The following is a 26670-nucleotide window of genomic DNA, read 5'->3' on the forward strand; positions in this document are numbered from 1 at the left end:
GCTTAACTGACATGAAGAGAAATTCACAAGAGGCATCCACCAAGAAGTCTCTCCTTCCCCTTTCACATCCTAAAATGCTTTCAAAGACTATGGGGTGGGGAATTAGCAGGTGAAGTTGACATTCTAAGGAACTGTCAAGGCTAACCTGGTTTTTTCTGATTGTGAGTGGTTTAGCTGACACATATATTAATGGATGCCTTGTAGGACATCTTTGGGAGATGAAAAGGCTTAGGAGTAAACCCTACACAAATCTGGAGTGAAGTCCCCAAGATGGTTGGATAGTGCCTTATACGCCTCCTTCTGGCAACTCCTGCGGCCAAGCTGGTACCAGCCGTATTGCTCTGCTTTCCTTTGGACCACATCAGTCTGAGCAGCGAGGTCTTGTCTTCTGGCAGCCCTGGACCTCCATATACACTTTGCTCAGGTCTGTGCCCAGGAGAGATCATTTCAGTGCTGCTAATGCAGCAAAAAACAACATGGGAGGCAGCAGTAAGGAGTTATAGTCTCTACAGCCACAGCAGGCGCTGTGATTCTCCAGCGGTCTGATTGCGACTCCAGAAGAGCGCTCCATTGTCTCTTGAGAAAGATAGATGCCAACAACAACATGAATGGAACTGACGGGGGGAGAGGCACTCCAGCAAGAACACCAACTAAAACATTATCCAGTTGAGCTAGAGCAGGGATGAAGAACCTGCGTCCCTTCAGATGATATTAGACTGCCAACTTCCATCCGCTCCAGCCAGTATGGCCATTGGGCAGAGAGGCTGGTGGGAGCTGTACAGAAGTGCGGCCACTTCTGGAGGCTCCGTAATTCCTAAACTAGAGCACCAGCAGAACTAGAATGGAAGGAAACAATTCTTATTAACAGCAGATTTATTCAAGAGGATACTTGATAAAACGCAGCAGCTAAGCTGGTTTAGCATGAAAGAACTGCACAGAAGTGTCAGATGCAGACAAGCAGATACATTTGAACACGGACGGTGCAATCTGCCAACTATCTGTTCTGCAGTAGTTGCTCTTAAGCTGCCTAGCATATGGATACCTTGTTGTGTTTCCCAGATCAAAAGACAAATTAGCTATAAGTTCTATTTTGTAAAAAGTAGGTGGGTTGGAAGACCCTGATTGGTTAATTTCAGCTTCTCTATCAAAAGTCAAAATAAACAACAGGATCTGAGGGGGGGTTACAAATCTCAAATGGTTTTTTGTTATAAATTTATTTCACCAAAACATATTTTTACTCCATATGAAACATGACACATTCAATTAAAATATTCATTCCGCCTATACCAATGAAAACAGGGAAATCCTAGTGTGTTTTCTTCTTTTTGGCTGGAACGGGAGTTCTCTTTGCAGACTTGTTCTGAGGTTTGGGTTCATAGAGGGCACTCCGCAGAAATCTTGAAGCGGCGCCTTTATCCAGCCTGGCAGCTTTTTTCTTGTCCGTTATCTCTTTGACTCTGTTCATGTAGGTTCTTATTCTCTCCTGGAAGACATGGAAAGATCACACTTTCAATCAAAAAGGTGTAGGGGTTAAGTAAAACGGTAAACAAAAGACCCACCCCACACTATTATTTCCTTGCACATTCCAGAATTCAACTTCGCCAAAAACTAACTCACAATGGAGACTCTCCTCCAAGACGAAAATCTAATTCTCAAGGGCTAAACTGGGAGGGGTGGCTAACACCCCAGAGGACAGGATCACACTTCAAAACGACCTTGACAGATTAGAGAACTGGGCCAAAACAAACAAGATGAATTTTAACAGGGAGAAATGTAAAGTATTGCACTTGGGCAAAAAAAATGAGAGGCACAAATACAAGATGGGTGACACCTGGCTTGAGAGCAGTACATGTGAAAAGGATCTAGGAGTCTTGGTTGACCACAAACTTGACATGAGCCAACAGTGTGACGCGGCAGCTAAAAAAGCCAATGCAATTCTGGGCTGCATCAATAGGAGTATAGCATCTAGATCAAGGGAAGTAATAGTGCCACTGTATTCTGCTCTGGTCAGACCTCACCTGGAGTACTGTGTCCAATTCTGGGCACCACAGTTCAAGAAGGACACTGACAAACTGGAACGTGTCCAGAGGAGGGCAACCAAAATGGTCAAAGGCCTGGAAACGATGCCTTATGAGGAACGGCTAAGGGAGCTGGGCATGTTTAGCCTGGAGAAGAGGAGGTTAAGGGGTGATATGATAGCCATGTTCAAATATATAAAAGGATGTCACATAGAGGAGGGAGAAAGGTTGTTTTCTGCTGCTCCAGAGAAGCGGACACGGAGCAATGGATCCAAACTACAAGAAAGAAGATTCCACCTAAACATTAGGAAGAACTTCCTGACAGTAAGAGCTGTTCGACAGTGGAATTTGCTGCCAAGGAGTGTGGTGGAGTCTCCTTCTTTGGAGGTCTTTAAGCAGAGGCTTGACAACCATATGTCAGGAGTGCTCTGATGGTGTTTCCTGCTTGGCAGGGGGTTGGACTCGATGGCCCTTGTGGTCTCTTCCAACTCTATGATTCTAGGATTCTATTCTATGATTCTAAATGCAAAATTCATGTCTGAGACCCTTTTGTTAAGTGTTGCTAGCTTAGCTCAGGGATGGAGAAGTTGCTCCTTCCAGACTCCTCAATGACTCCAGCTCCCATCAGCCCCAACCAGCAGGACCAATAATCAAGGATGATGGGGCTTGTAATTCAGCAATATCTGGGGGGCCACAGCTAAGGCAGCCCTGCACTGAAAAGGGCCATGGAGCAATGGCTAAGCAAGGGAGCGCATAAACCTGGACCAATTGCCCTGACGACAAAACACGCACCACTCAGCCTCACTGACGTGGTCCAAAGGAAAGAAGAGCAGTAAGTTTGGCACCAATGTGCATTAAGAATGCACAATTGTCCGTTATTTACAGTAGTGGGGGAAGAAAGAGAGGATTGTGGGTTGCCTCAATTGCATCTCAAAAAACCAGCAGAGCTATTCCAAGTGGTGCAAAGTTTATTAATATGTAAGTGAACAAAGTACTGGAGCCCTCGAAAGCCTGCTGAGACATGTCTCTAGGGTCCTAGCGGATAAAATACTTTGCCACCATGACAAGTTGGGACACTGTGGTTGTAACAGGTCCAGAAGGGATATCCAAGGAACCACCGAGTCCTTTTTGATGGGATCCATTGAAGCTCTGGAGGCCTGAAATTGTCTGGCTGACCATGACCATCCGTCGCCACGAGCAAGGGTCTTGAGCTAACTGTGTGCTGTGGGTCAGTGTGGTCTGACTGGGTGACTGAGTAGAGGGATGTACCATAAGCACATGACACCACTTCTAGAAGAATTGCACTGGCCATCTGACTTTATACTTTGCTTGTTGTTGTTGTTGTTGTTGTTGTTGTTTAGTCGTTTAGTCGTGTCCGACTCTTCGTGACCCCCTGGACCAGAGCACACCAGCCACTCCTGTCTTCCACTGCCTCCTGCAGTTTGGTCAAACTTATGCTGGTAGCTTCGAGAACACTGTCCCACCATCTCATCCTCTGTCGTCCCCTTCTCCTTGTGTCCTCCATCTTTCCCAACATCAGGGTCATTTCCAGGGAGTCTTCTCTTCTCATGAGGTGGCCAAAGTATTGGAGCCTCAGCTTCACGATCTGGCCTTCCAGTGAGCACTCAGGGCTGATTTCCTTCAGAATGGAGAGGTTTGATCTTCTTGCAGTCCATGGGACTCTCAAGAGTCTCCTCCAGCACAATAATTCAAAAGCATCAATTCTTTGGCGATCAGCCTTCTTTATGGTCCAGCTCTCACTTCCATACATCACTACACTATAGCTTTAACTATACAGACCTTTGTTGGCAAGGTGATGCCTCTGCTTTTTAAGATGCTGTCTAGGTTTGTTATTGCTTTTCTCCCAAGAAGCAGGCGTCTTTTAATTTCGTGGCTGCTGTCACCATCTGCAGTGATCATGGAGCCCAAGAAAGTAAAATCTCTCACTGCCTCCATTTCTTCCCCTTCTATTTGCCAGGAGGTGATGGGACCAGTGGCCATGATCTTCTTTTTTTGATGTTGAGTTTCAGTATACTTTGCTACTGACCTACAAAGCCCTAAACACTGTTTTAAACTTAACTCTTAGAGGGAAAGGGGGACCTATAATCTTCTTTTCATTCCCATTACACTAAAAGCGGAACCAAAATAGCCTCTCCAAAAAAAACCACGCCCCATAAGCACCTTTAACTTGCTTCCAGATTATCCAGCCTATTTAAACCTGCAGTTCTACTTGCACAACTATTAGTAGAACACACTATCAGATTCTTTTGAATCACCTGGAAGGGTAGCTGTGTAAATTCCAAAGCATCCACTCAGCACAGTTGTTTCATTTAGATAAAATGTCATGTCAGATGGCAGTGGTTCAAGGAAGAAAAGGATTCTACGTAGATGGGGTGTATAATATAAATTATGTGGCCTCTTCACTTCATGGTGTCACCATAGAAAAAGGCAGGAACTGGTGCCAATGATCCAGAAAATGCTGGCCCTGGTAGGGGTTCTGATGGTGTGGCTGCCATTTTGTCTCTGCTTCAGGCAGCAGAATGTCCTGGGCTGGCACCGATCTTTTGATTAAGATTTCCAAAATTACGAGTATACGGAGTTCCCTTTAATCCCATTACAACAAATGTCTGATTAGATAGTGACCTTGTTTTCTCAAGACCATCATAACATGTTGTGTGATGGCCTCAGGAGTGCTCCAACAAGCCATAAGAATAAATGGCAAGCCTGTATGTCGACGTAAGTAAAAGGAGCTGATGAAGAGATTTACATTCAATGACACACGTAATGGATTCTCATAACCTGATTGAAAAGTTCCACTGAACCGATCATGTATGTTCCCTTTGGTCCTAAGTACCAGACATACGGCAAGATAGCAATGACTACTGATTGAGCATCCATATGCAAGATAAAGACATCATGTCATCCTTCAGAAGGAAATACCATCACCTCTCTCTCCTTCCCCCCACCCCCACCCCACTTCATTATACCATGTTTACAAGGAACTAGAAGAATTGGAAAATAATCCCTTTCCTCTCAGGGAGCTCAAGCTTTCAGCAAAACGAACAATTCACACATCGCTTGAGATTTTCAACACTAAATATATTTTCTATAGGCTATACTGACATAGCTTTGGGAAGAGGTAAGAAAAATTGAATGGCAATTTGGTTCAGATAAGATCTTGGAACAAATGCAAATCTTCTTTCTAAAAGAATGCACCGCAAATCTAGCCACACGTTATGTATGGGCATGAAGCTATAGTTCTCTACACAAGAGTAACCTTTATTCTGCAATTAGTTCTGCCAACCATCTGCTTTTATGGTTACGCACTGTTCATTGTTTTAGCAACGATGTGTGCATGTATATAGAATAATACCATGTATATGTCACAACTATTCTGATAGATTTGATCTGCAGTTTTTCTATTCTTCAAGCTAAATCATTTGATTTGATTCTTGAAGTCAGCAGAATTTCCAAGGTATCCAGCCTCATATACTGTACTCATGCATCTAAATGGAATATAAAGACAAACCGAAAAGATTTATTGTAGGCAGTAAATATGTCACTAATGTAGAATTACTGGACAGTATACATACAACTGGTGCCAAAAAAGCTTTTAGCTTTGTTGCCGAACTGGATTCTTTACTGCTGAGAAAATGAATTAATGGAGGGATTGGAAAAGGGGAGGGAGAATCTTTTCCCGTTTTTGCTAGTAAATCAACCACATGATACTTTTAAAGTCGTACAGGAGTAAGGAAAGGTAGCCTCAGAGATTAACACAAGTATTTATAGGAAAACACACTGTACTGGAAGTTATAAATAATTATTAGATGTGCAACATTTTTCCATTCCGCAAGTGAAATGGCACAAAATCTGACTCTCAGCAGGGAGAGGCATCAGAAAGGATTGTCTAACTTTCAACTGGTAGCCCTTTTGGAATTTCACCGAGACTGAAACTTCTGCTTGCAGAGAGAGACAAGACTGTTTCAAAGAAACGCTCGCCTCCTGGGAATTCCTTCCTAGCTTAGGAAGGTGAGCAAATCATATGAACAATTGGTCATTGTCAGAGGCTCAGGAGCAGAAGCACAGGGGAGAGAGCAAATAGAGAGCGGAGGAGAGGAATCCGAGGGGAGCGTAGGGGAATATGACAGTGACCCGAGAGATTCCATGAGCTTCTCCAGTGAATCAGAAGATTCCCAGAAGGGGGCGCCGATGGTCAGGGCAAGGGGGGTCCCAGGGGGGACGCTCCATAAACAAGGGACCAGCGGGGACTCCCAAGGGAGCAGCGGAGGATCAGGACCAGTTCCCCCACCAGAGCACAGTGGGGGGGAAGAGTCACATGAGTCAGGACCAGCCTCTCCTCCAGCGGGGAGAGAAGATGAGTCAGGGATAACCACGCCCCCATCGGAAAGTGGGGAAACGGAGGGAAGGCCAGGTCCAGCTAGCCTCCCCGAAAGAGGGAGCAGTGACACAAGTGTAACGGTCAGAAGGAAAGTGGGAGGCTGCGCGCGCGCGCCAAGTTCAAATGTGCAGGAGCGCGGGACAGCAGAAAACCCGGATTGGGAGCCAGGTCCAAAAGCCCGAAGGAGGGAGGGGGAAGAGTCAGGGGACTCAGCGTCAGAGGAGTCTAGGAAGAGTGAGACTCCGACTAGCAGGCGGACCCAGAGAAGGAAGGAACAGAGGAAGAGGTGGAGTAAGGCTAGAATCTTAAACTGGTGTCAAGGGGGAGGAGATTCAGATGGAGCTTCGACGGTCTAAGGTACAGACGTAGCGTTGCGCGCTGCGCGTGTGGAAGTGAAACTGAACTTCAATAAAGACTTTTATACTAGAGAAAGAAGCAGCGTTGGTCTTGTGTGAGCTGGGACCTTGGGCAGCGCTGACAGTCGTACTCAGTGGTGGCTTTGCTTCAGCCAATTTTCACTGGAGGCAGGACACCAAAGCATGGAGGCAAAAGCTTTGTATTTGAAGCAAGTGTGGAAAAGTGGTTAGCATAGGCTCTCTCTGATGTACCGGTGGTATTTGACTCCAGCAAAGCTGGCTAAGAGGTATAAAAATTCTTCTAATTTATGCTGGAAATGCAAGGAGAAAGAAGGTACAGTTTTTCATATGTGGTGGACGTGTAAAAAAAGTAAAGGAAGATGACCTGGATGGTCGCCAGGTTCTGTGTACAAATCTGTAGGCGCAGACCATCGCCCAACTCAAAACAGTCCGACATGAAAATCCCCAAACTCGGTTCTATGGGTGACTCTGAGTCAACTCCCTGGGATAGTTCATTGTTGTGCATTGTTTTAATTGTCTGTTTTAACCATATTTGCACATCAGTTTCTAATGTTGTGAGTGTCCTCTAGTTCAGAGGCTTCTACTCTGCAGCCTATTATAGTTGTTTTAACTGTGAGTCTTTTAGTTCTTATGCTCTTACAGTTGTTTTAACTGCATGTCTTTATTTGTTTTTAGTTCTTATCTGTTTTAATTATCAGTTTTTATCCATCCATTATCTGTGTTTAATCTTGTATTTTATTCAGATGTTTTATCCTATGTTTGTTTCTTTGTCCTTATTTGCTCTAACAATTATCGGTTAAAAAAAAAATCCCAACTGCTATTTTTTTTATATGTTGTTGTTGTTGTTTTTATCCTGGTCTGTGACCGTAATAAAGTTCATTCATCATCTGCAAGTAAAGGGCTTCTGGGAAATGGTACACAATGAAATTTCCAAAATGTTTAAGAATACGTTTGTTAAAAAACAGAGGTTTTTTTACTAGGAGTAATAAGTGAAGAAGTGCAAAGAAACAAAAGAGACTGTTTATGTATGTGACTACAGCAGCTAGAATGTTAGGTAAAAGGTAAAGGTACCCCTGCTCGTACGGGCCAGTCTTGACAGACTCTGGGGTTGTGCGCTCATCTCACTCTAGAGGCCGGGGGCCAGCGCTGTCCGGAGACACTTCCGGGTCACGTGGCCAGCGTGACATCGCTGCTCTGGCGAGCCAGCGCAGCACACGGAACGCCGTTTACCTTCCCGCTGGTAAGCGGTCCCTATTTATCTACTTGCACCCGGGGGTGCTTTCTAACTGCTAGGTTGGCAGGCGCTGGGACCGAGCAGCGGGAGCGCACCCTGCCGCAGGGATTCGAACCGCCGACCTTTCGATCGGCAAGTCCTAGGCGCTGAGGCTTTTACCCACAGCGCCACCCGCCGCCCGCCTAGAATGTTACTTGCCCAGAATTGGAAAGAAGAGAATGTCCCAACAAAAGAAGAATGGAAGACTAAGATGATAGACTATGCCGAAATGGCTAAACCTACCGTGAAGATCAGACACCAAGATGAGGAAAAACTCAATCAAGAATGGGAAGATTTTACAGATTACTTTAAAGAACACTGTAAAAATGTTAAAACATTAGCAGGTTTGATGTAACATTTGTGAACTAATAATAGAATTAGGAGGAAAAAAGAAGTTATAATTAATTGGAGAGATATAATTATATGCAAGGAGAATTAAAGGGGGGAAATGGAAACCAGAGGGGGCGGGGGGAGTCATTTAATGGAAATTTGGATTGGATATGTACATACAAAAGAAAAAATGCAGTTATTTTGAAAATTGAAAAATACATTTTTTAAAGGGGGGGGAAACATAGGCTCTCTCAACCTTGGTCCCTAGATGTCTGGACTACAACTCTCATCATTCCTAGCCAGAATGGCCAGTGATCAGGGGAGTTGTTGTTCAAGAACACCTGGAGATCCAAGGTTGAGGAAGGCTGGGTTAGCACTGGAAGAGGACTCGGGAGATCAAGGTGCAAACAGCCATGAAGGTCTAGGTCGGGCATCCCCCATCTCTGGCCCTCCAGATGTTTTGGCCTACAACTCCCATGATCCCTAGTTAACAAGACCAGTGGAGGGGTGATGGGAATTGTAGTCCAAAACATCTGGAGGGCCAAAGGTTGGGGGTGCCTGGTCTAGGTGGGCCAGTCAGTGACTCTTAATCAACCTCAGAGGGTTGTTGTGAGGTTAAACTGGGGTAGAGGAAGAACCAGGAACATCACCCTGACATGCTTGGAATAAAATAAAAATATAAAATAAGGTTATAATTGAGGATCCATCCATGAACACACACACACACACAGAGAGAGAGAGAGAAAGAGAGAGAGAGAGAGAGAGAGAGAGAGAGAGAAAGAGAAAGAGGATTTAACATTGTGCAAGCATTTATCCCAGGAATTTTGTACTGTATTTTAAGTAAGAATCTGATTTTGTACTGTATTTTATATAAGAATCTTACCAGCTCCTGTTTCACTGGGTGCTCCTTTGGATTAATTCCTTGTGTGGCAAGATATACTGTAAAATGAATTTTATTAATCAATATTATTGTTGTTGTGAGAGACTTTAGCAATAGAATCCTTACTACACATCTAAATTGCAAAAGCAGACATCAATTGCAAGACTGTAAAGCTGCTTTGCTAAACTGAACTCAGTAGTATTCGTCATAATATAAAACGCCTAACAGCTGGGTGAAATGGCATCAAAGGCTCCACGGAGAATCGGAAAGGTTGCTAGAGGAACCAAAGAACAAGAAAAGGGAATTGATCAGTTATTACAAAAATGGCGAAGGCTTAAATAATTAAGCTTTTCTTTAAGTGTCACTTATAAAAGTATAGTGGCTGTAAAATCATCATTAGAAATAGGATGGATACTTAGCTGCCGAGTTGCATATTTAAATATGCCGCTACATGCTAAAGTGCTTAAATTACCACCATAAATTTCATACTCCGCACTCACCCCAAAACATCGAATTCAATGTGTAAGCAGAGACCAAATCTAATTTTGCTTGTTCAAGAGGATCCAGCTAAAACACAAAAGATACAAACATCATCGTGTGCATTTCATTATCTAACATCAAAAAAGGCTTCCAGCTACAGGAACCAATTACTATCACAATATAGCGTCAATGGCACATTCCCCCCAATCTGGAATCTAACAGTACTTCGCAGAATTCATAGTTCATTTTTTTAAAAAATCAAATTGTTCATGGAATCCTACCCAATAATTTCAAGTAAACAAATTTCTAAAGAATAGAAAGTAATATTTATGTAGGCATGATCTGCATTTGGGGGCTTGACTTTCAGACATCTAATAAAATTGTCCCATTATATTATTACCTGCCCAACCCAATGAAGGGACGCGGGTGGCGCTGTGGGTTAAACCACAGAGCCTAGGACTTGCCGATCAGAAGGCCGGCGGTTCGAATCCCCATGACAGGGTGAGCTCCCGTTGCTCGGTCCCTGCTCCTGCCAACCTAGCAGTCTGAAAGCACGTCAAAGTACAAGTAGATAAATAGGTACTGCTCCGGCGGGAAGGTAAATGGCGTTTCCGTGCGCTGCTCTGGTTCGCCAGAAGCGGCTTAGTCATGCTGGCCACATGACCTGGAAGCTGTACGCCGGCTCCCTCGGCCAATAAAGCGAGATGAGCGCCGCAACCCCAGAGTCGGTCATGACTGGACCTAATGGTCAGGGGTCCCTTTACCTTTAACCCAATGAAATGTCAGGATATCCACAAAGTACAGTCATACCTCGGGTTACAGACGCTTCAGGTTGTGCGTTTTCGGGTTGCGCACCGTGCCGAACACGGAAGTACCGGAATGAGTTACTTCTGGGTTTCGGCGGTCGCACATGCGCAGAAGCACTAAATCGCGCTCTGCGCATGTGTAGAAGTGCCAAATCGCAACCCACTCGTGCGCAGACATGGCATTGCGGGTTGCAAACGTGCCTCCCGCACGGATTACATTCGCAACCCAAGTGTCCACTGTATGCTGAAATAAGCTAGTAACACAACTCAGCATCTATGTACCCGTTCTGAACATTTAAAACGATTCACATTTTTGCACGTGCTTCACATAATTTGCAGGAATATTTACAATACCTCTGTGAGGTAGGCTAGTATTATTGTCCCTGAATTGCAGGTGGAGGGACAGCTTCCCAAAAGCCAACTGATCCGATTCTAACAGGACTTGACAGTTTGCAATATGGGGAGCTTGCGTATACTCCCAGGAAAACGAGTGGATATTTCAGATCTTTCCGTGGGTGAAAAAGAGAAGCCCACAAAAGAGAAGCATCACTGTTCCACAGGAGGGGAAACCATCCATGTCAAAGGACAGCACAAGGCATTCCAGGATCCTAAGCGTCCTTGTTCCCCCAATACTCCCCAAACTGACCCCAAAACTGTGCCAGCCTATTTTATCCTCCTCAATCTGCTGCGGTCAATGGGAAGGAAATATATATATATATTTTTCATGACTGTGTTAGGAAATAGTAACACCACCCCAGCCCCCAGCAAGCTGTCTGGGCTTCAGAAGTAGCAGTCTCCTCCAACATCACCAAAGGAAGCTCTATGAGCCATTATGCTACACCACTGCTCCCATGTATTATCTACCGTATTTTTCGCTCTGTAGGACGCACTTTTTCCCCTCCAAAAATGAAGGGGAATAGTGTGTGCATCCTATGGAGCGAATGCAGGCTTTCGCTGAAGCCTGGAGAGCGAGAGGGGTCGGTGCGCACCGACCCCTCTCGCTCTCCAGGCTTCAGGCAGCTATCCGCAAGCCTTTGGAGCACTCCGAAGGCTTGCGGATAGAAGCCTGCAGCCTGGGGAGCGCAGCGCCAACTGCCGCTGCGCTCCCCGGGCTTCAGGCAGCTATCCACAAGCCTTCTGAGTGCGGCGGGAGTTCCCGCCGGGCTCCAAAGGCTTGCGGATAGGAGCCTGTTCTGGGGGCTGGGGCCGGGGGAAGCTCGGGCTTCCCCCGTCCCCAGCCCCGCAAGCTCCGGGAGCGGCGGCGAGGTTGCATGCAATCTCATCGCCTCTCCTGGACCTGTTTTGGGGGCTGGGGTCAGGGGAAGCTCAGGCTAACCCAGCCCATCGGCTAAAAACGAAGCCACGTGCAATCTCTCCCAGCTGGAGAGGTTGCGCGTGGCTAAAGAGGAGGCCAAGACAGCCAGCGGGATGTATCCTGCTCGCTGTCTTGGCTTCTTTGCTCTTTGGGGCTTGGGGGGGGAATAATTTTTTTTCTTTATTTCCCCCCCTAAAAACTAGGTGCGCCCTATAGTCCGGTGTGCCCTATGGAGCGAAAAATACGGTACTTGTCATTCCTGGCAGTGACCCAACGAGGTAACCTCTGGACCTTCCTCACAGCCAACTACGAAAGCCCCAGGCGCTCGCGGAGTTGCTTCTCTTTACAAGCGAGGAAGGAGTCCTACGGCACGGGGGCTATGGATCGCTGCCACCTGTGCTTAAGTGTACAATGCATGCAGGGATATTGCAGCTGTACACCAAAAGGTAGAAACGTGTTTTTTTTGGCTGTCAAACCCAATCTATCATTTCGTTCCTACAGGATTTCCAGGAAACTCAGGTTACATGAGTGTGCAGCTTACAAGATTGAACATGGATGCTGTCAAAGAGCTGAGTTGTCAGGACCGTCGTGTTTATAATTTATTCATGTTTGGAAAGCTTCGGGGGTGAAATTCCCTGATGGACGAGTTTTTATTTTGCCCCAAAGAAATTACAAATTGGATTTTAAATGTTAAGGTACATCAATACATGTACCAAGGCCCCAGGCAGTGCCTTGTGCTGTTTCTGGGTGTTGAAAGTGAGAAAGAAAAGATACTTCATATATTCTTTTAGAGCTGTTCTTCCTACAGCTGGAATGGGTACGGTAGCAGTTTAACACCTAGATTTTACATTCTAGGGCGAGTTTATTCTAAAACCCCACTTTCAGAAATAAGGCAAGCAGAGAACGTACTCTGGTTTCTGGGTGAAGTACAAGCCACCCTAATATGAAAGACCGCTGGGGACCCTCCCTTCCACCGATTAGTTAAAAGACAAACACTTTTGTGCCTTCACCTGCATCTTACCTTCTGGAGAAGCTCACTTCTCGACACAGACATCATAGTCTTCAACATCTCATCCACAAAACCAAGAGACTTATCAAAGGCCGAAAGGTAATCATGGATCTCTGCTGGGTACTCTTCTCCAGCAAGATCACTCTCCGACATTATGCTCTACACACAAGAAGCAGGACAGGTTTACCTATAGTACAGGTAGATAAACACAGAAACATTAGGCTCATGAAATGGTCCGCGAGCTCTTAAAGAAATCACTTACGTCAACCTATGGGTTGACAGTCCTGGATAACCAAGGGAAGTCTGCAAGGCTGGCAACTTTTTTCATTTTGAACAGGTTTTCAAATATTATCATGACAGCATAGGTACCACTTTCATGCACCTCATGAAAGTGTTAGAATTCCTGCTCCGTGATTGCAGACATGGGATTGTTGTCTTTCACATGACAGTGTATGTTTTGACTCCACAGAGTGGGAAGTGACGGAGACAGGATGCTTGTGTTACTGTGTTCCGTGAAGTAGGACTATTGTCCTTTGTTCTTTCTCTCTTTGCTGTCTGATGCTAGAGAGAGAGGGAGCCATGTTGCAGTGCTCCGTGTGTGTTTATATGTAAATAAAGTAGATCAGCCAAAATGCTGAGTTGCTGAGGTCTCTTACGCAAGCTGCGCAAACTCTGCGGATCCCTAAGTGTACCGATGTCTGTTGGCATCGGCCGCTGTGATGTTCGAGCAGAAGAAAGCTTTTAAAGCTTCTGAACGATCAACCAGGAGGGAGGGAACATGCCAGTTGCGCATGTGTCTCTGCCAGGGTCCTACTCGAGAGTAGGACGAGCTCCTGACAGAAAGCCACCATCAACTTGGGTTCCATGACAGAAGAAAGGAAAGATATAAATGTAGTAAAATTAATAAATGTGCAGCACCTAGATGGGTCAGCAAACTTTTTCAGCAGGGGGCCGGTCCACTGTCCCTCAGACCTTGTGGGGGGGCGGACTATATTTTGAAGAGAGAAAAAAATGAACGAATTCCTATGCCCCACAAATAACCCAGAGATGTATTTTAAATAAAAGGACACATTCTACTCATGTAAAAACACACTGATTCCCGGACCGTCCGAAGGCCGGATTTAGAAGGCGAATGGGCCGGATCTGGCCCCTGGGACTTAGTTTGCCTATCCATGACCTAGATCATACTGGTATCATTTAAAGCAGATGGCCCTGCAGGTGTTGTTGGATTCCAGTTCTTACCAACCCCAACCAGCATGGCCCATCGTCTGGGATGATAAGAGATGGAGATGATGAACATATGGAGAGCCATAGATTCCCTGCCCATTTTAAAGATTTATATGTGGGTTAAGACTACTTCTCATGCTGCTCGCTGCTCACCACTGGAACCAGAAAGCTGATGTTGGCATGAAAATACCCCGTGTGATATATAATTTGATATTCTACTGATAACAATGTGGGAACCAGACAATGGAGTTCAGGAACCACATTGCAAAGACCATCTGAATAGCGCTTTTTTTTCAAAAGAAAAGGGGCGTGGGCCAGGAACATGGATGTCTGCAAGGTCGGCAACTTTTTTCATTTCCATCACATGGACTCAGCCAGAAAGCACATTCATAAAATAAATGAGTGCCCCATTAGCTCTCATTGAGAAATTGTGCACCTCCACTGATTCGGAGGGTGGGGAGAATACTACTTTTTATTACCTCAAAAAAGACACACAAAACTGAGCTAGCAGAGGCCAGAGTGTGCCCTCACACTTTGACAACCATGACCACAGAGAATGTGCTGCTGCTATGGCAGAGTTTAAAAGTTGTTTGGACAACTGATTGGTCCACTTAACTTAAAAAGTTTGGACCATTTAAAGAGGTGTCCCCAAATTGACCACAGGTCAGTGGCACAGCTTTTGTGTGTGTGTGTGAGAGAGAGAGAGAGAAATCAGATCCCTTTTTAAGATGGCAGCTTAAAACTTGTGTTTTAATCACTTAGTTCAGAAATCGGTTGCAACTCATAGTAATGACTAAGATTCCAGGCAACACCCCTAGTTTTAAGCAGTTGTGTTCAAGCTTTAATCTTCAATAAATAAGACCATTGCCTGCTTCAACAAAACAGCTGGTTGCCAAAATCAACACAAACTGCTATGGAACAGAAGTTGCTAAGGGGGAAATAAAGCAATGTGAATGATTCCATATATCTACAGGCAATCCTGGACTCCTTGTTTATTTCCCTTACTTAATCTGCAAAACAATTACTTCAAACTATACAAAAAAGGTACTTCCTACATACAAGCAGAAACTTGATCAGTTTCTGGCCTGCCTTTCCGCCACATGCCTTGTGCCAAAACTGAACGACGGTTCTACATAACAGCAACAAAAATTTCTTTCCAAATAACCCCAGTTCTGAGAGAAGGCCAGAAAGGTTTTTAAAAAGTAGGAGCAGAATAGAACATTCTGCAGAGCCACTAAGCAAGGAATGTATAAAAGGGAAGCTATTCTGTGGGTAAGCACACTACTTGAATCAAATGTATATTGGCCAGTTCCTGCAAAATGAAGGGACGACAGAATGATGCTGCAGGAATGATTTTAAAAGGGCGACCCTTATATTTCTGCCCAGAAGTACTGCTTACAGGCAACCTACAGGAATAGCAAATCTCACGGGCAGCAAATCTCTCCCCCTCCAATCCACTTTGAAATTGGTAAAGGTCTTCAGCTGTTGTAGCTATTGCACTTTGCTGTGCTAAATGGTAAAGGTAAAGGTACCCCTGCCTGTACGGGCCAGTCTTGACAGACTCTAGGGTTGTGCGCTCATCTCACTCTAGAGGCCGGGGGCCAGCGCTGTCCGCAGACACTTCCGGGTCACGTGGCCAGCGTGACAAGCTGCATCTGGCGAGCCAGCGCAGCACACGGAACGCCGTTTACCTTCCCGCTGGTAAGCGGTCCCTATTTATCTACTTGCACCCAGGGGTGCTTTCGAACTGCTAGGTTGGCAGGCGCTGGGACCGAACGACGGGAGCGCACCCCGCCGCGGGGATTCAAACCGCCAACCATACGATCGGCAAGTCCTAGGCGCTGAGGTTTTACCCACAGCGCCACCTGATTTTTAATTGTATTTTTGCTGTGGGTCACCGGGACGAAGCTTGTGAACTCTGGGAACCTCTAACCTAGACTCTTCCATTCCGATTGGAGAAAAGGTTACACACAAGAGTGCTGTCCCACATTTTGGGGCAAGGAGGGAGAGAGGCTTCAGAAATAAATACACCCCTCCTTGTTTTTTTCCTTCACCTCATGCCACACTAGAAGATAAAGTACCATTTCTGGACACTTGGAAATATATTTATGGTTTTGAAAAAATACCGTGAACTTTATTGTGGCGATATTCCAAGTGTGGTGTTGCAGAGAGTTGGTGGGAAGAGTTTGATTACTATTTACAAAGTAGTAGCCTTAAACTATTACAGAGATATGAATAGATGTAAGGACAAAATGACCATGAAAGCATTCTCCAGCAGGCTAATAATTCCAGGACATCAAACCTGTATCTCATTTTTAACAGATATATCCAAAATTTGAAAGGGCTCGCTTTCTACTTGCTTGTTTTTTTAAAATAACAGCCTTGCGACTGCAGGTATTTAGAAGTCTGTAGTACCACCACTTCAAATTTTATCTGTAGGCTTTTACCCAGTAAAGAAAGTCACCCTCCAAACATGCTTCCCCTCAGAAACTACTAACCCTGAATATCATTACAGGCAGGCATTCAGCTTTCTCCCTGCTTCTTTCCCTTACAATAGCCATTGTACTGGGGGTTTAACATACATAAAGCACCATATCTGATTTGAATCCGTTTAAGAACATAAGGAGAGACATCACCTTGCCAACAAAGGTCCGTATAGTTAAAGCTATTGTCAGAGCTGCCCGAGGTCCCAGCTCACCAAGGACCAACGCTGCTTCGTTGTTTAGTATAAAAGTCTTTATTGAAGTTCAATTTGACTTCCACAGCCACAGCGTGCAGCACTACGTCTCAAACTCTAGACCGCCGAAGCTCCATCTGAATCTCCTCCCCCCTGACACCAGTTTAAGACTCTAGCCTTACTCCACCTCTTCCTCTGTTCCTTCCTCCTCTGGTTCCGCCTGTCCGTCGGGGTCTCGCCCTTCCTAGACTCTTCTGACGCTGAGTCCCCTGACTCTTCCCCCTCTCTCCGTCGGGCTTTAGGACCTGGCTCCCAATCCGGGTTTCCTGCTGTCCCGCGCGCCTGCACATTTGAACTTGGCGCGCGCGCCCAGCCTCCCACTTTCCTTCTGACCGTTACACTGCTGTCACTGCTCCCTCCTTCGGGGAGGCTAGCTGGACCTGACCTCTCCTCCGTTCCCCCACTTTCCGATGGAGGCGTGGTCAGCTCTGACTCATCTTCTCTCCCCGCTGGAGGAGAGGCTGGTCCTGACACATGTGACTCTTCCCCCCCACTGCGCTCTGGTGGGGGAGCTGGTCCTGATCCCCCGCTGCTGCCTTGGGAGTCCCCGCTGGCCCCTTGCTTCTGGTGCGTCCCCCATGGGACCCCCCTTGCCCTCACCATCGGCGCCCCCTTCTGGGAATCTTCTGATTCGCTGGAGAAGCTCATGGAATCTCTCGGGTCACTGTCATACTCCCCTACGCTCCCCTCGGATTCCTCCCCTTCGCTCTCCATTTCCTCTCTCCCCTGTGCTTCTGCTCCTGAGCCCCTGACAGCTATGGTTTTCCCAGTAGTGATGTATGGAAGTGAGAGCTGGACCATAAAGAAGGCTGACTGCCGAAGAATTGATGCTTTTGAATTACGGTGCTGGAGGAGAATCTTGAGAGTCCCATGGACTGCAAGAAGAGCAAACCTCTTGATTCTGAAGGAAATCAGCCCTGAGTGCTCACTGGAAGGACAGATCCTGAAGCTGAGGCTCCAATACTTTGGCCACCTCATGAGAAGAGAAGACTCCCTGGAAAAGACCCTGATGTTGGGCAAGATGGAGGGCACAAGGAGAAGGGGACGACAGAGGATGAGATGGTTGGATAGTGTTCTCGAAGCTACAAACATGAGTTTGATCAAACTGCGGGAGGCAGTGGAAGACAGGAGTGCCTGGCGTGCTCTGGTCCAGGTGGTCATGAAGAGTCGGACACGACTAAACGACTAAACAACAACAAAGAACATAAGGAGAGCCTACTGGACCAAGCCAATGGCCCACCTAGCCTCTGCTCTCACAGTGGTCAAACTGAGGCCTGTGGGAAGTCTGCAAGCAAGACCTGAGCTCTAAAGCACCCTCCCTTCTTCCAGCAACTAGTATGCAGAAGCATAAAGATCCGATAGCGGAGGGCATTTCTGGACCTTTTCCTGGTCTCCTTTACCATGTAAATCAGGAGGAAGGAACCTTTATCAGCTAGCTGGGTTACAATTCTCTTGTGGCTAACCTTCTCGGGAGTACGTGCTGGCAGCAGAGCGGCAGTACCCAAAGCATTCTGGATTAAGTAATCTGGAATAAAGACCGCCCTCTTTCAATGAATCCTCTCTCTCGTCTGTTGCGCACAGTCCACACGTTGCAGTCACAGCTGCCCAAACGCTTGCACCTCAGCACAATGCAAAGTACTAGGGTGCAAGCATTCAGAAAAGAGTTTGAGAACTCCAAAAAACAGTATGTGGACTGAGCACAGATGATTTAAGAAGTAGGGTTAAGTGTGCAGAAAACAGTACCTTGCTTAAAATAATCCGGAATCAGATGCACTTTCACCTATAGCTGTTGGAGGACGGTTTCCCTTGAGTGATGAAGTTGAAAAGCCTTCATCCACTCATTTGCCGTGTTTTGCAGAACTCAGTTTAGGCAGGTGTTTTATTTGTCGATACCTCCTCACCCCTTTCTGTGTATGTAGTCTTTCTCAAGCTGGCAAACATCAAAAACATAAAATATATTTAAAACTTATATACAGTGGTGCCTCGCAAGGCAAAAATAATCCGTTCTGCAAGTCTCTTCGTCTAGTGGTTTTTTCGTCTTGCGAAGCAACCCTATTAGCGGCTTAGCGGATTAGCGCTATTAGCGGTTTAGCGGCTATTAAAGGCTTAGCGGCTTAGCGGCTAAAAGGCTATTAGCGGCTTAGCAGCTTAGAAAAAGGGGGGGAGCGAAAAAAATCGCAAGACTTGCAAGACGTTTTCGTCTTGCAAAGCAAGCCCATAGGGAAAATCGTCTTGCGAAGCAACTCAAAAACGGAAAACCCTTTCGTCTAGCGGGTTTTCCGTCTTGCGAGGCATTCGTCTTGCGGGGCACCACTGTAATACATTATAAGCAAGCACCGATATTTCACGGTGTAATTTAAGCAACAGAACTGCCATGGCCAATAAAATCCCATCAGTTAAAAGCCGCTTTCAATGCTGGACTGAAAAGGCCATTCACGATCAAGGTGTCTCCCCTGCCAGGTAAGTATATATATAAGTATATATATAAAGAATATTAAAGGATATTATACATAAGGACCAAGCGGGTTTCTTACCTGGCAGACAAATGAGAGACAATGTTAGGAATATAATTAACATTTTGGAATATTTGACTGCCAGAAATGAGAAACAAGCGATGTTAATATTTGTTGATGCGGAAAAGGCCTTTGATAACATATCTTGGGATTTTTATGCTGAAAAGTCTAGAATATATGGAAGTAGGGGAGGAATTTCTCAATGGAATTAAAGCAATATATACGGAGCAGAAGGCTAAATTAATTGTAAATAATGTGATTACTGAGGAAATTGGGATATCTAAAGGTACACGACAAGGGTGTCCACTTTCACCATTGTTATTCATCATGGTACTGGAGGTCTTTCTAAAATCATTAAGGGAAAATGAGGCAATAAAAGGGGTTGAAGTAGGCCGGAATGAGTATAAAGTGAAAGCCTTTGCCGATGATCTGGTTATAACGGTAGAAGACCCTTTAGAAAGTATGAAAAATATACTTACAGAGGTAGAGAGATTTGGTCAAGTGGCAGGATTTATACTGAATAAGAAAAAAACTAAAATAATTGTTAAGAATATGGACTCAGATAAAATTGAAGAGATACAGCAGCAAGCAGGTATAGAAGTGGTGAAAAAGGTGAAATATTTAGGTATATGGATAACCCCCAAGAATATAGATTTATATCAGAATAATTACATACCAGTGTGGAATGGGATAAAAAAAGATTTGGATATGTGGGGACGAATGAAATTATCATTCTGGGGAAGGATCTCAACGATAAAGATGAGCGTGCTACCAAAACTACTGTTTTTATATCAAACAATTCCGATAATCAGGGGAACTGGGGTTTTCAAAGAATGGCAAAGAGTAATTTCAAGGTATATCTGGCAAGGAAAGAAGCCAAGAATTCAATTTAAGTTACTAACTAATGCAAAAGAAAGAGGAGGCTTTGCCTTGCCAGACTTGAAACTGTATTATGAAGCCTCAGGTCTCTGTTGGTTAAAGGAATGGATAAAATTAGAAAACACAGAACTGTTGGACTTAGAAGGATTTGATAATAGATTCGGATGGCACGCGTATCTATGGGCTGGAAAGAAGAAAATCCATAGAGGTTTTGGAAACCACATATTCAGAGGACCGTTAATAGAAATATGGGAGAGGTATAAAAACCTACTCGAAACAAAAACTCCACACTGGCTGTCGCCATTAGAGGTTATGGCGGTTAAAAAAATTAATATGAGAAAGAATTGGATTACATATGGAAATTTGATCATTAAAGAAGGGGGGAAATGGAAAATGAAACCTTATGAAAAAGTGAAAGAATTTGTGTATGATTGGTTACATTATTTCCAAACAAATGAAATGTTTAAGAAAGACCTTAAAGAACATGGATATATAGAGAAAGATTCTAGGTTTCAAACAGAAATAATAAATAATGAATATAAAAATTTATCCAAAATGTACAAAATATTGTTGGAATGGCATACAAAAGATGAAGAAGTTAAATCAGTTATGATAAAATGGGCCAGGGATATTGGACACAATATACAATTTGACGATTGGATAAAACTTTGGAATGATGGTATTAAATTTACTGCATGCACTGCATTAAAGGAAAATGTTATGAAAATGATGTATAGATGGTACATCACACCAGTAAAATTAGCAAAAATGTACAAAACATGTAAGAAATGTTGGAAATGTAAAGAAAAGGATGGTACATTTTTCCATATGTGGTGGGAATGTAAGAAAGTGAAAAGCTTCTGGGAGCTGATATATAACGAGTTGAAAAAAATGTTGAAATATACATTTGTTAAGAAACCAGAGGCTTTTCTCTTAGGAATAATGGGAAATGAAATAAACAGAAAGGATTATAAAATTTTCCTGTATGCAGTGACAGCGGCAAGAATACTATTGGCCCAGAATTGGAAACAAGAACAAATACCAACGTTGGAGGAATGGAGAACAAAGCTGATGGACTATGCAGAACTTGATAAACTGACAGGGAAAATCAGGTATCAGCGAGATCAAAGTTTCATCGAGGACTGGAAAAAATTAGCAGATTATTGGGAAAGTATAAGTGATAACGAAATAACGTTAGTGGCACTTAAAGAAGCTCTGTAATAGATTAAGAAATATTGCAAAAAAGCAGAATATAAGACGGGGGTAAGCATAAAGGTAATATAAAAATTGGGAAATGTGTATTAAAAAATTAGAATTCGAATGATTGTCAGAGAAGCTGAAGGAAGTCAAAAAATGGGAAATTTATTGTAAATTGTTAATGCGAAACGAATGTATGGAAAATTAATAAAAATATATTTTTTTAAAAAAAAGAAAAGGCCATTCACTGAGCCTCCCATAGGATAGGGTCCTTTTATAACACAGGCCTTCCTTAGTGGCTGCCAGTCTAACTTATCATAAAGGCAGGGTAACACGGAGGCCTCTCCGATGCTTATCGCAAAGGATGGTGAACTCTACAGGCTCTGTACACATTAGAGGCCTGAAACATAGTTAGATCACACCCCCACCCCAGGCTGAGCTGCAAGCTGCTTTCTTGGTCGATGTTCACACCACATAGGTGGCAGGGCTATAGATTCATCCCAGGTCCGTTACCAAACTCAAATTCACTTAAGTTGCCATCTGTGCCAGTGCAAGGGCTGTCTGAGCCTTTGTCAAGAAGCTACAAGGTACTGTGGCTAATGCCACGTGCACTCAGCTACAAACCAGTGTTCAAAACTCCCATTGTTCTAGGCACATTGTGCGACAGGGAATTTCTGAGCTCAGGGCGCAGTACTGTGCCTAAGATTTCAGATTAACTGCAGAGTGGAGGGAAAGGACTTTTTTCTGCCTCCCCACTTCTAGCTGCTCTCTGAAGAGTTGAGAAGAGACCCCTTAAGAATATTACGGGGGTGGGCAGGGGAAGGACTAAAAGGTAAAGGGACCCCTGACCATTAGGTCCAGTCGTGACCGACTCTGGGGTTGCGGCGCTCATCTCACTTTATTGGCCGAGGGAGCCGGCGTACAGCTTCCAGGTCATGTGGCCAGCATGACTAAGCCGCTTCTGGCGAACCAGAGCAGCGCACGGAAACGCCTTTTACCTTCCCGCCGGAGCGGTACCTATTTATCTACTTGCACTTTGACATGCTTTCGAACTGCTAGGTGGGCAGGAGCAGGGACCGAGCAATGGGAGCTCACCCCGTTGCGTGGATTCGAACCGCCGACCTTCTGATCGGCAAGTCCTAGGTTCTGTGGTTTAACCCACAGCGCCACCCACATCCCTAGGGGAAGGACTAGACCATGTGAAAAATTAACTTAATATTTTAGCTGCAGTTGATTCATTTTCAGTTCGTATTCCTGTTATTAAAAAGCACACCTAGGCATTAGCAAGGTTATGCTTAAAATTCTACAAGGAAGGCTCAAGCAGTATGTGGACCGAGAACTCCCAGAAGTGCAAGCTGGATTTAGAAGAGGCAGAGGAACCAGAGACCAAATTGCAAACATGCGCTGGATTATGGAGAAAGCTAGAGAGTTCCAGAAAGACATCTACTTCTGCTTCATTGACTATGCAAGAGCCTTTGACTGTGTCGACCACAGCAAACTATGGAAAGTTCTTAAAGAAATGGGAGTGCCTGATCACCTCATCTGTCTCCTGAGAAATCTCTATGTGGGACAAGAAGCTACAGTTAGAACTGGATATGGAACAACGGATTGGTTCAAAATTGGAAAAGGAGTATGACAAGGCTGTATATTGTCTCCCTGCTTATTTAACTTGTATGCAGAATTCATCATGCGAAAGGCTGGGCTGGATGAATCCGAAGCCGGAATTAAGATCGCCGGAAGAAATATCAACAACCTCAGATATGCAGATGACACAACCTTGATGGCAGAAAGTGAGGAGGAATTAAAGAACCTTTTATTGAGGGTGAAAGAGGAGAGTGCAAAATATGGTCTGAAGCTCAACATCAAAAAAACGAAGATCATGGCCACTGGTCCCATCACCTCCTGGCAAATAGAAGGGGAAGAAATGGAGGCAGTAAGAGATTTTACTTTCTTGGGCTCCATGATCACTGCAGATGGTGACAGCAGCCACGAAATTAAAAGACGCCTGCTTCTTGGGAGAAGGGCAATGACAGGCCTAGATAGCATCTTGAGAAGTAGAGACGTCACCTTGCCAACAAAGGTCCGTATAGTTAAAGCCATGGTTTTCCCAGTAGTGATGTGTGGAAGTGAGAGCTGGACCATAAAGAAGGCTGATCGCCGAAGAATGGATGCTTTTGAACTATGGTGCTGGAGGAGACTCTTGAGAGTCCCATGGACTGCAAGAAGATCAAACCTCTCCATTCTGAAGAAAATCAGCCCTGAGTGCTCACTGGAAGGACAGATCGTGAAGCTGAGGCTCCAATACTTTGGCCACCTCATGAGAAGAGAAGACTCCCTGGAAAAGACCCTGATGTTGGGAAAGATGGAGGGCACAAGGAGAAGGGGATGACAGAGGATGAGATGGTTGGATGGTGTTCTTGAAGCTACCAGCATGAGTTTGATCAAACTGCAGGAGGCAGTGGAGGACAGATGTGCCTGGCGTGCTCTGGTCCAGGGGGTCACGAAGAGTTGGACACGACTAAACGACTAAACAACAACAACAAAGGCATTCCATTCTTGCACCCATAACCTAGGTTTTAAGGTGTCATTCAGCTCCTAGCTTTCATATCTCAGTTTCTAACACTGCTTCAAACACATGTAGTGGGAGCAGTCAAAGTAGGCCGAAATGTGCCCACAGTCAGTGTCCTAATTTGGCCCCAAACACGAAGCGTTGTACAAAAAGGTGGCACGCTATTTTCACTGACTCCACCCCCCACCCTACTTCATCTTTCTGGGCCATAATCGCATAAGACCGGCTTCTCCACACCCCTGGGTGGAAACAGAGGCACCAGCAGCAAAGGTTGGTGCTTCTTGACAAAAACCAGGCTGCCTGCCTTACACAAGCAGAAACTCTTTCTGCTCCTGCAAACCCAGCAGATGCAACTCAGAGGAAAAAGTGCTTCATTAACTACAATAGCCAAATGAATTGCCCAGGTACGCATGCACACCATGCATTTAAAGCACATTCAAACACACACCCTGCAATCTGAAGCGCATGGCTGCTCCCTCTCCCCTCAGAAAAGAATTCTGGGAACCGTAGCCCCTCTGGGATGAAAACTACAATTCCCAGGATCCTTTGGCAGCAGGGGGAAGCCATGTGCCTTCAACGTGTGCTGCACATGTTTTAACAAATGCTTAGTGTGGATCCACTCTAAACATGAAATACATAATCAAAACAAAACCAAACCACCCCCTCCCAGAAACACATTTTTAACACCCTTTTAAACGTGTTTGTGGAAGGGGGTGGGAAGAAGGGGACTACTGATTTGCTTTGCTCCTGTTCTTGTTTTTAATATGTATTTTGTGTTTTTAATGCTGTGATCCGCCCTGGGATCTAGGGATGAAGGGCGGTATACAGATTAAGTAAGTAAATGAGAACCACGGATAGCTTTTCCTTTCTTCTTTCTTTCTTTCTTTCTTTCTTTCTTTCTTTCCTTTTCTTTTGGGGAGGGTGATGGGGGCACTTTCCAGAAGAGGCCCCTGGGCGATCCCGTGGGTCAGGGGATCCCTCGCGGCCGGATCCAGCAGATCTCCCCCCTCCCCGGAAAGGCGCCACCAGCTCTGGGCCCAGGGACCCCCGAGGCCACCCGCTTTGGCGCTGCGGGTCCTGCGGGGAATGCAGTCCCTCCACCGCCACCGGGCTAAACGGGAGGCCAGCGCCCGCCTGCCTGCTTCCTCGCGAGCCGGGGGCCCCGCTCCTCGCCCAGCGGCGCTTCTTCCTACCTGCGGCGTGGAGACGGCGGGCCTCCGCTGCGCTCTGACGCAGAAGCCGGGGAGGCGCCCCCGGAGTCCCGCCCGCCTGCTCGGCCGCCCGGGCTTGGGCGAGGCGGAGCCGCGGAGCCTGGCCGCCGACCGCGCTCCTTCGCTGGGAGACGCGGAGGCCGGGCCTGCGCAGCTCGACCCCTCCGAGCCAAGGGGGTCCCGCGGGTCTCCGGCCGGGCTGCGCGCGGGGAAAGGCGCCGCTTTACGCACGCCCGTCCCCGAATGGGCGAGCGAGAAGAAGGGAAGGCAAGCCGCGGCCAAGGCAGCTTGGAAAGAGGGCCTTCCTAAGGGGCTGCTGGGGGGACCGGGGCGGGGGCGGCTGCAGAGCGCACTGCCAGCTACGGCGCCCGAGTTTGGGACGTTGCTAGCGGGGCGCGCCGGTTTATTTCTGATTTTTGTCCGCCGGAACTCCCCGCCCTTCCAGTTCCGGCCCTTCTCTGGGGGGCGCCTTTGCCATTCTAAAAAGGAGGAGGGAGGTTGTGATAGGAATTTTATGGTCTTAGATATATGGCAACGTTCATAACCACACGTATATAGATCAGCACAGGAAAGCCAACCTGGAACCATTTTGATTCCTAAACTGAGCAAATGTTTCTCTGCATGGTCAAAATGGAAAAGCCTCCCCATTGTCTCTTCCTTCACAAATCCTGTCTTAATCTGTGTTTGAATAAGGCTGTGAGCCTTATCATTACAAAAGACTGCCCAGGCTCCCCAAGAAATCCAATCAAGTAACCTGCCAGACAGGAAATAAACAAAGCGACAGGAGAAAACAACATGCAAATGTTCTGTTTTAGACCGCCTTATCTGAGGGGTGGTCTTAGGTTACACCCCTTCTGTGATGAATGCATAATGTTTCTGGGGGTGGTCTGGATCTAGAGGATGGGAATTTCAAAAGTCTTTATAAGCCCTTGCACAGCATTTTTGGGGGTCCTCTTCCTCTCCTGCGTGTGAGGGGAGCACCCTGTTGCAACAGATCAATAAAGATCAAGCTTACTAGCTGCTTTGCTTCTCAATATTCTCTGGTTGGCCTCTGTTATTTTCTCCTACCAATAGCGAACCTATGTAAGGACTCTATATGGGCTCTTGGATACCCCATAAGGGAAAAGAGCATATTTTTATTTACAACAAGGTGCTCATAGTGAGTTCTGGAACCTCTTTTTTCTAGAAAAATAGCACTGATGTTGTAGCCTTATGAGGCTTTGCCCTCGGGTGGGAAAAAGATTGCGCCTGGGAAAGGGAAGTGGGAGTCAACAGACACTCAAGGAATGGTTTCGGAGAAAAGGCTTTTATTTCTACCATCCATGAACTGGTAGAAGGAGCAAGTGTGATAGTCCACAAAAGCATGCACGAAGTTCACAGTCATGTGCACAAGCATATATACCCCGGACCAGATCCCTCCTCCTTTCTCCTCCCTCAGGAGTCCTGCCCA

The 26670-nt window shown here is 45.7% G+C and overlaps 1 protein-coding gene and 1 long non-coding RNA gene across 2 annotated transcripts in view; one reads left to right on the forward strand and one right to left on the reverse strand.

The window, feature by feature from the left end:
- The window catches only part of LOC128409932 (uncharacterized), a 158316-nt gene that overhangs the window by 88819 nt on the left and 42827 nt on the right, over positions 1-26670 (forward strand). The window lies entirely within an intron of this gene.
- Positions 1182-25330, reverse strand: C1D (C1D nuclear receptor corepressor). Its single transcript, XM_053380471.1, has 6 exons — positions 25203-25330; positions 18595-18781; positions 12900-13074; positions 9778-9844; positions 9281-9336; positions 1182-1483 (listed from the first exon to the last, which is right to left on the reverse strand). Exons 3-6 carry the CDS (start codon positions 13038-13040, stop codon positions 1307-1309), a joined length of 441 nt encoding a protein of 146 aa, XP_053236446.1. The 5' UTR covers positions 13041-13074; positions 18595-18781; positions 25203-25330; the 3' UTR covers positions 1182-1306.

This window comes from Podarcis raffonei, chromosome 3 (genome assembly GCF_027172205.1).
Source record: "Podarcis raffonei isolate rPodRaf1 chromosome 3, rPodRaf1.pri, whole genome shotgun sequence".
NCBI lineage: Eukaryota > Metazoa > Chordata > Lepidosauria > Squamata > Lacertidae > Podarcis > Podarcis raffonei.

Coding starts and splice junctions, on each gene's coding strand:
- C1D (XM_053380471.1), bottom strand. CDS start 13,040: ATGTCGGAGAGTGATCTTGCTGGAGAAGAGTACCCAGCAGAGATCCAT. Junction 9,845..12,899: donor GAAGTGAGCTTCTCCAGAAG/GTAAGATGCAGG, acceptor TTTGTGTTTTAG/CTGGATCCTCTTGAACAAGC. Junction 1,484..9,280: donor ACCCAGTGAAACAGGAGCTG/GTAAGATTCTTA, acceptor CATGTCTTCCAG/GAGAGAATAAGAACCTACAT.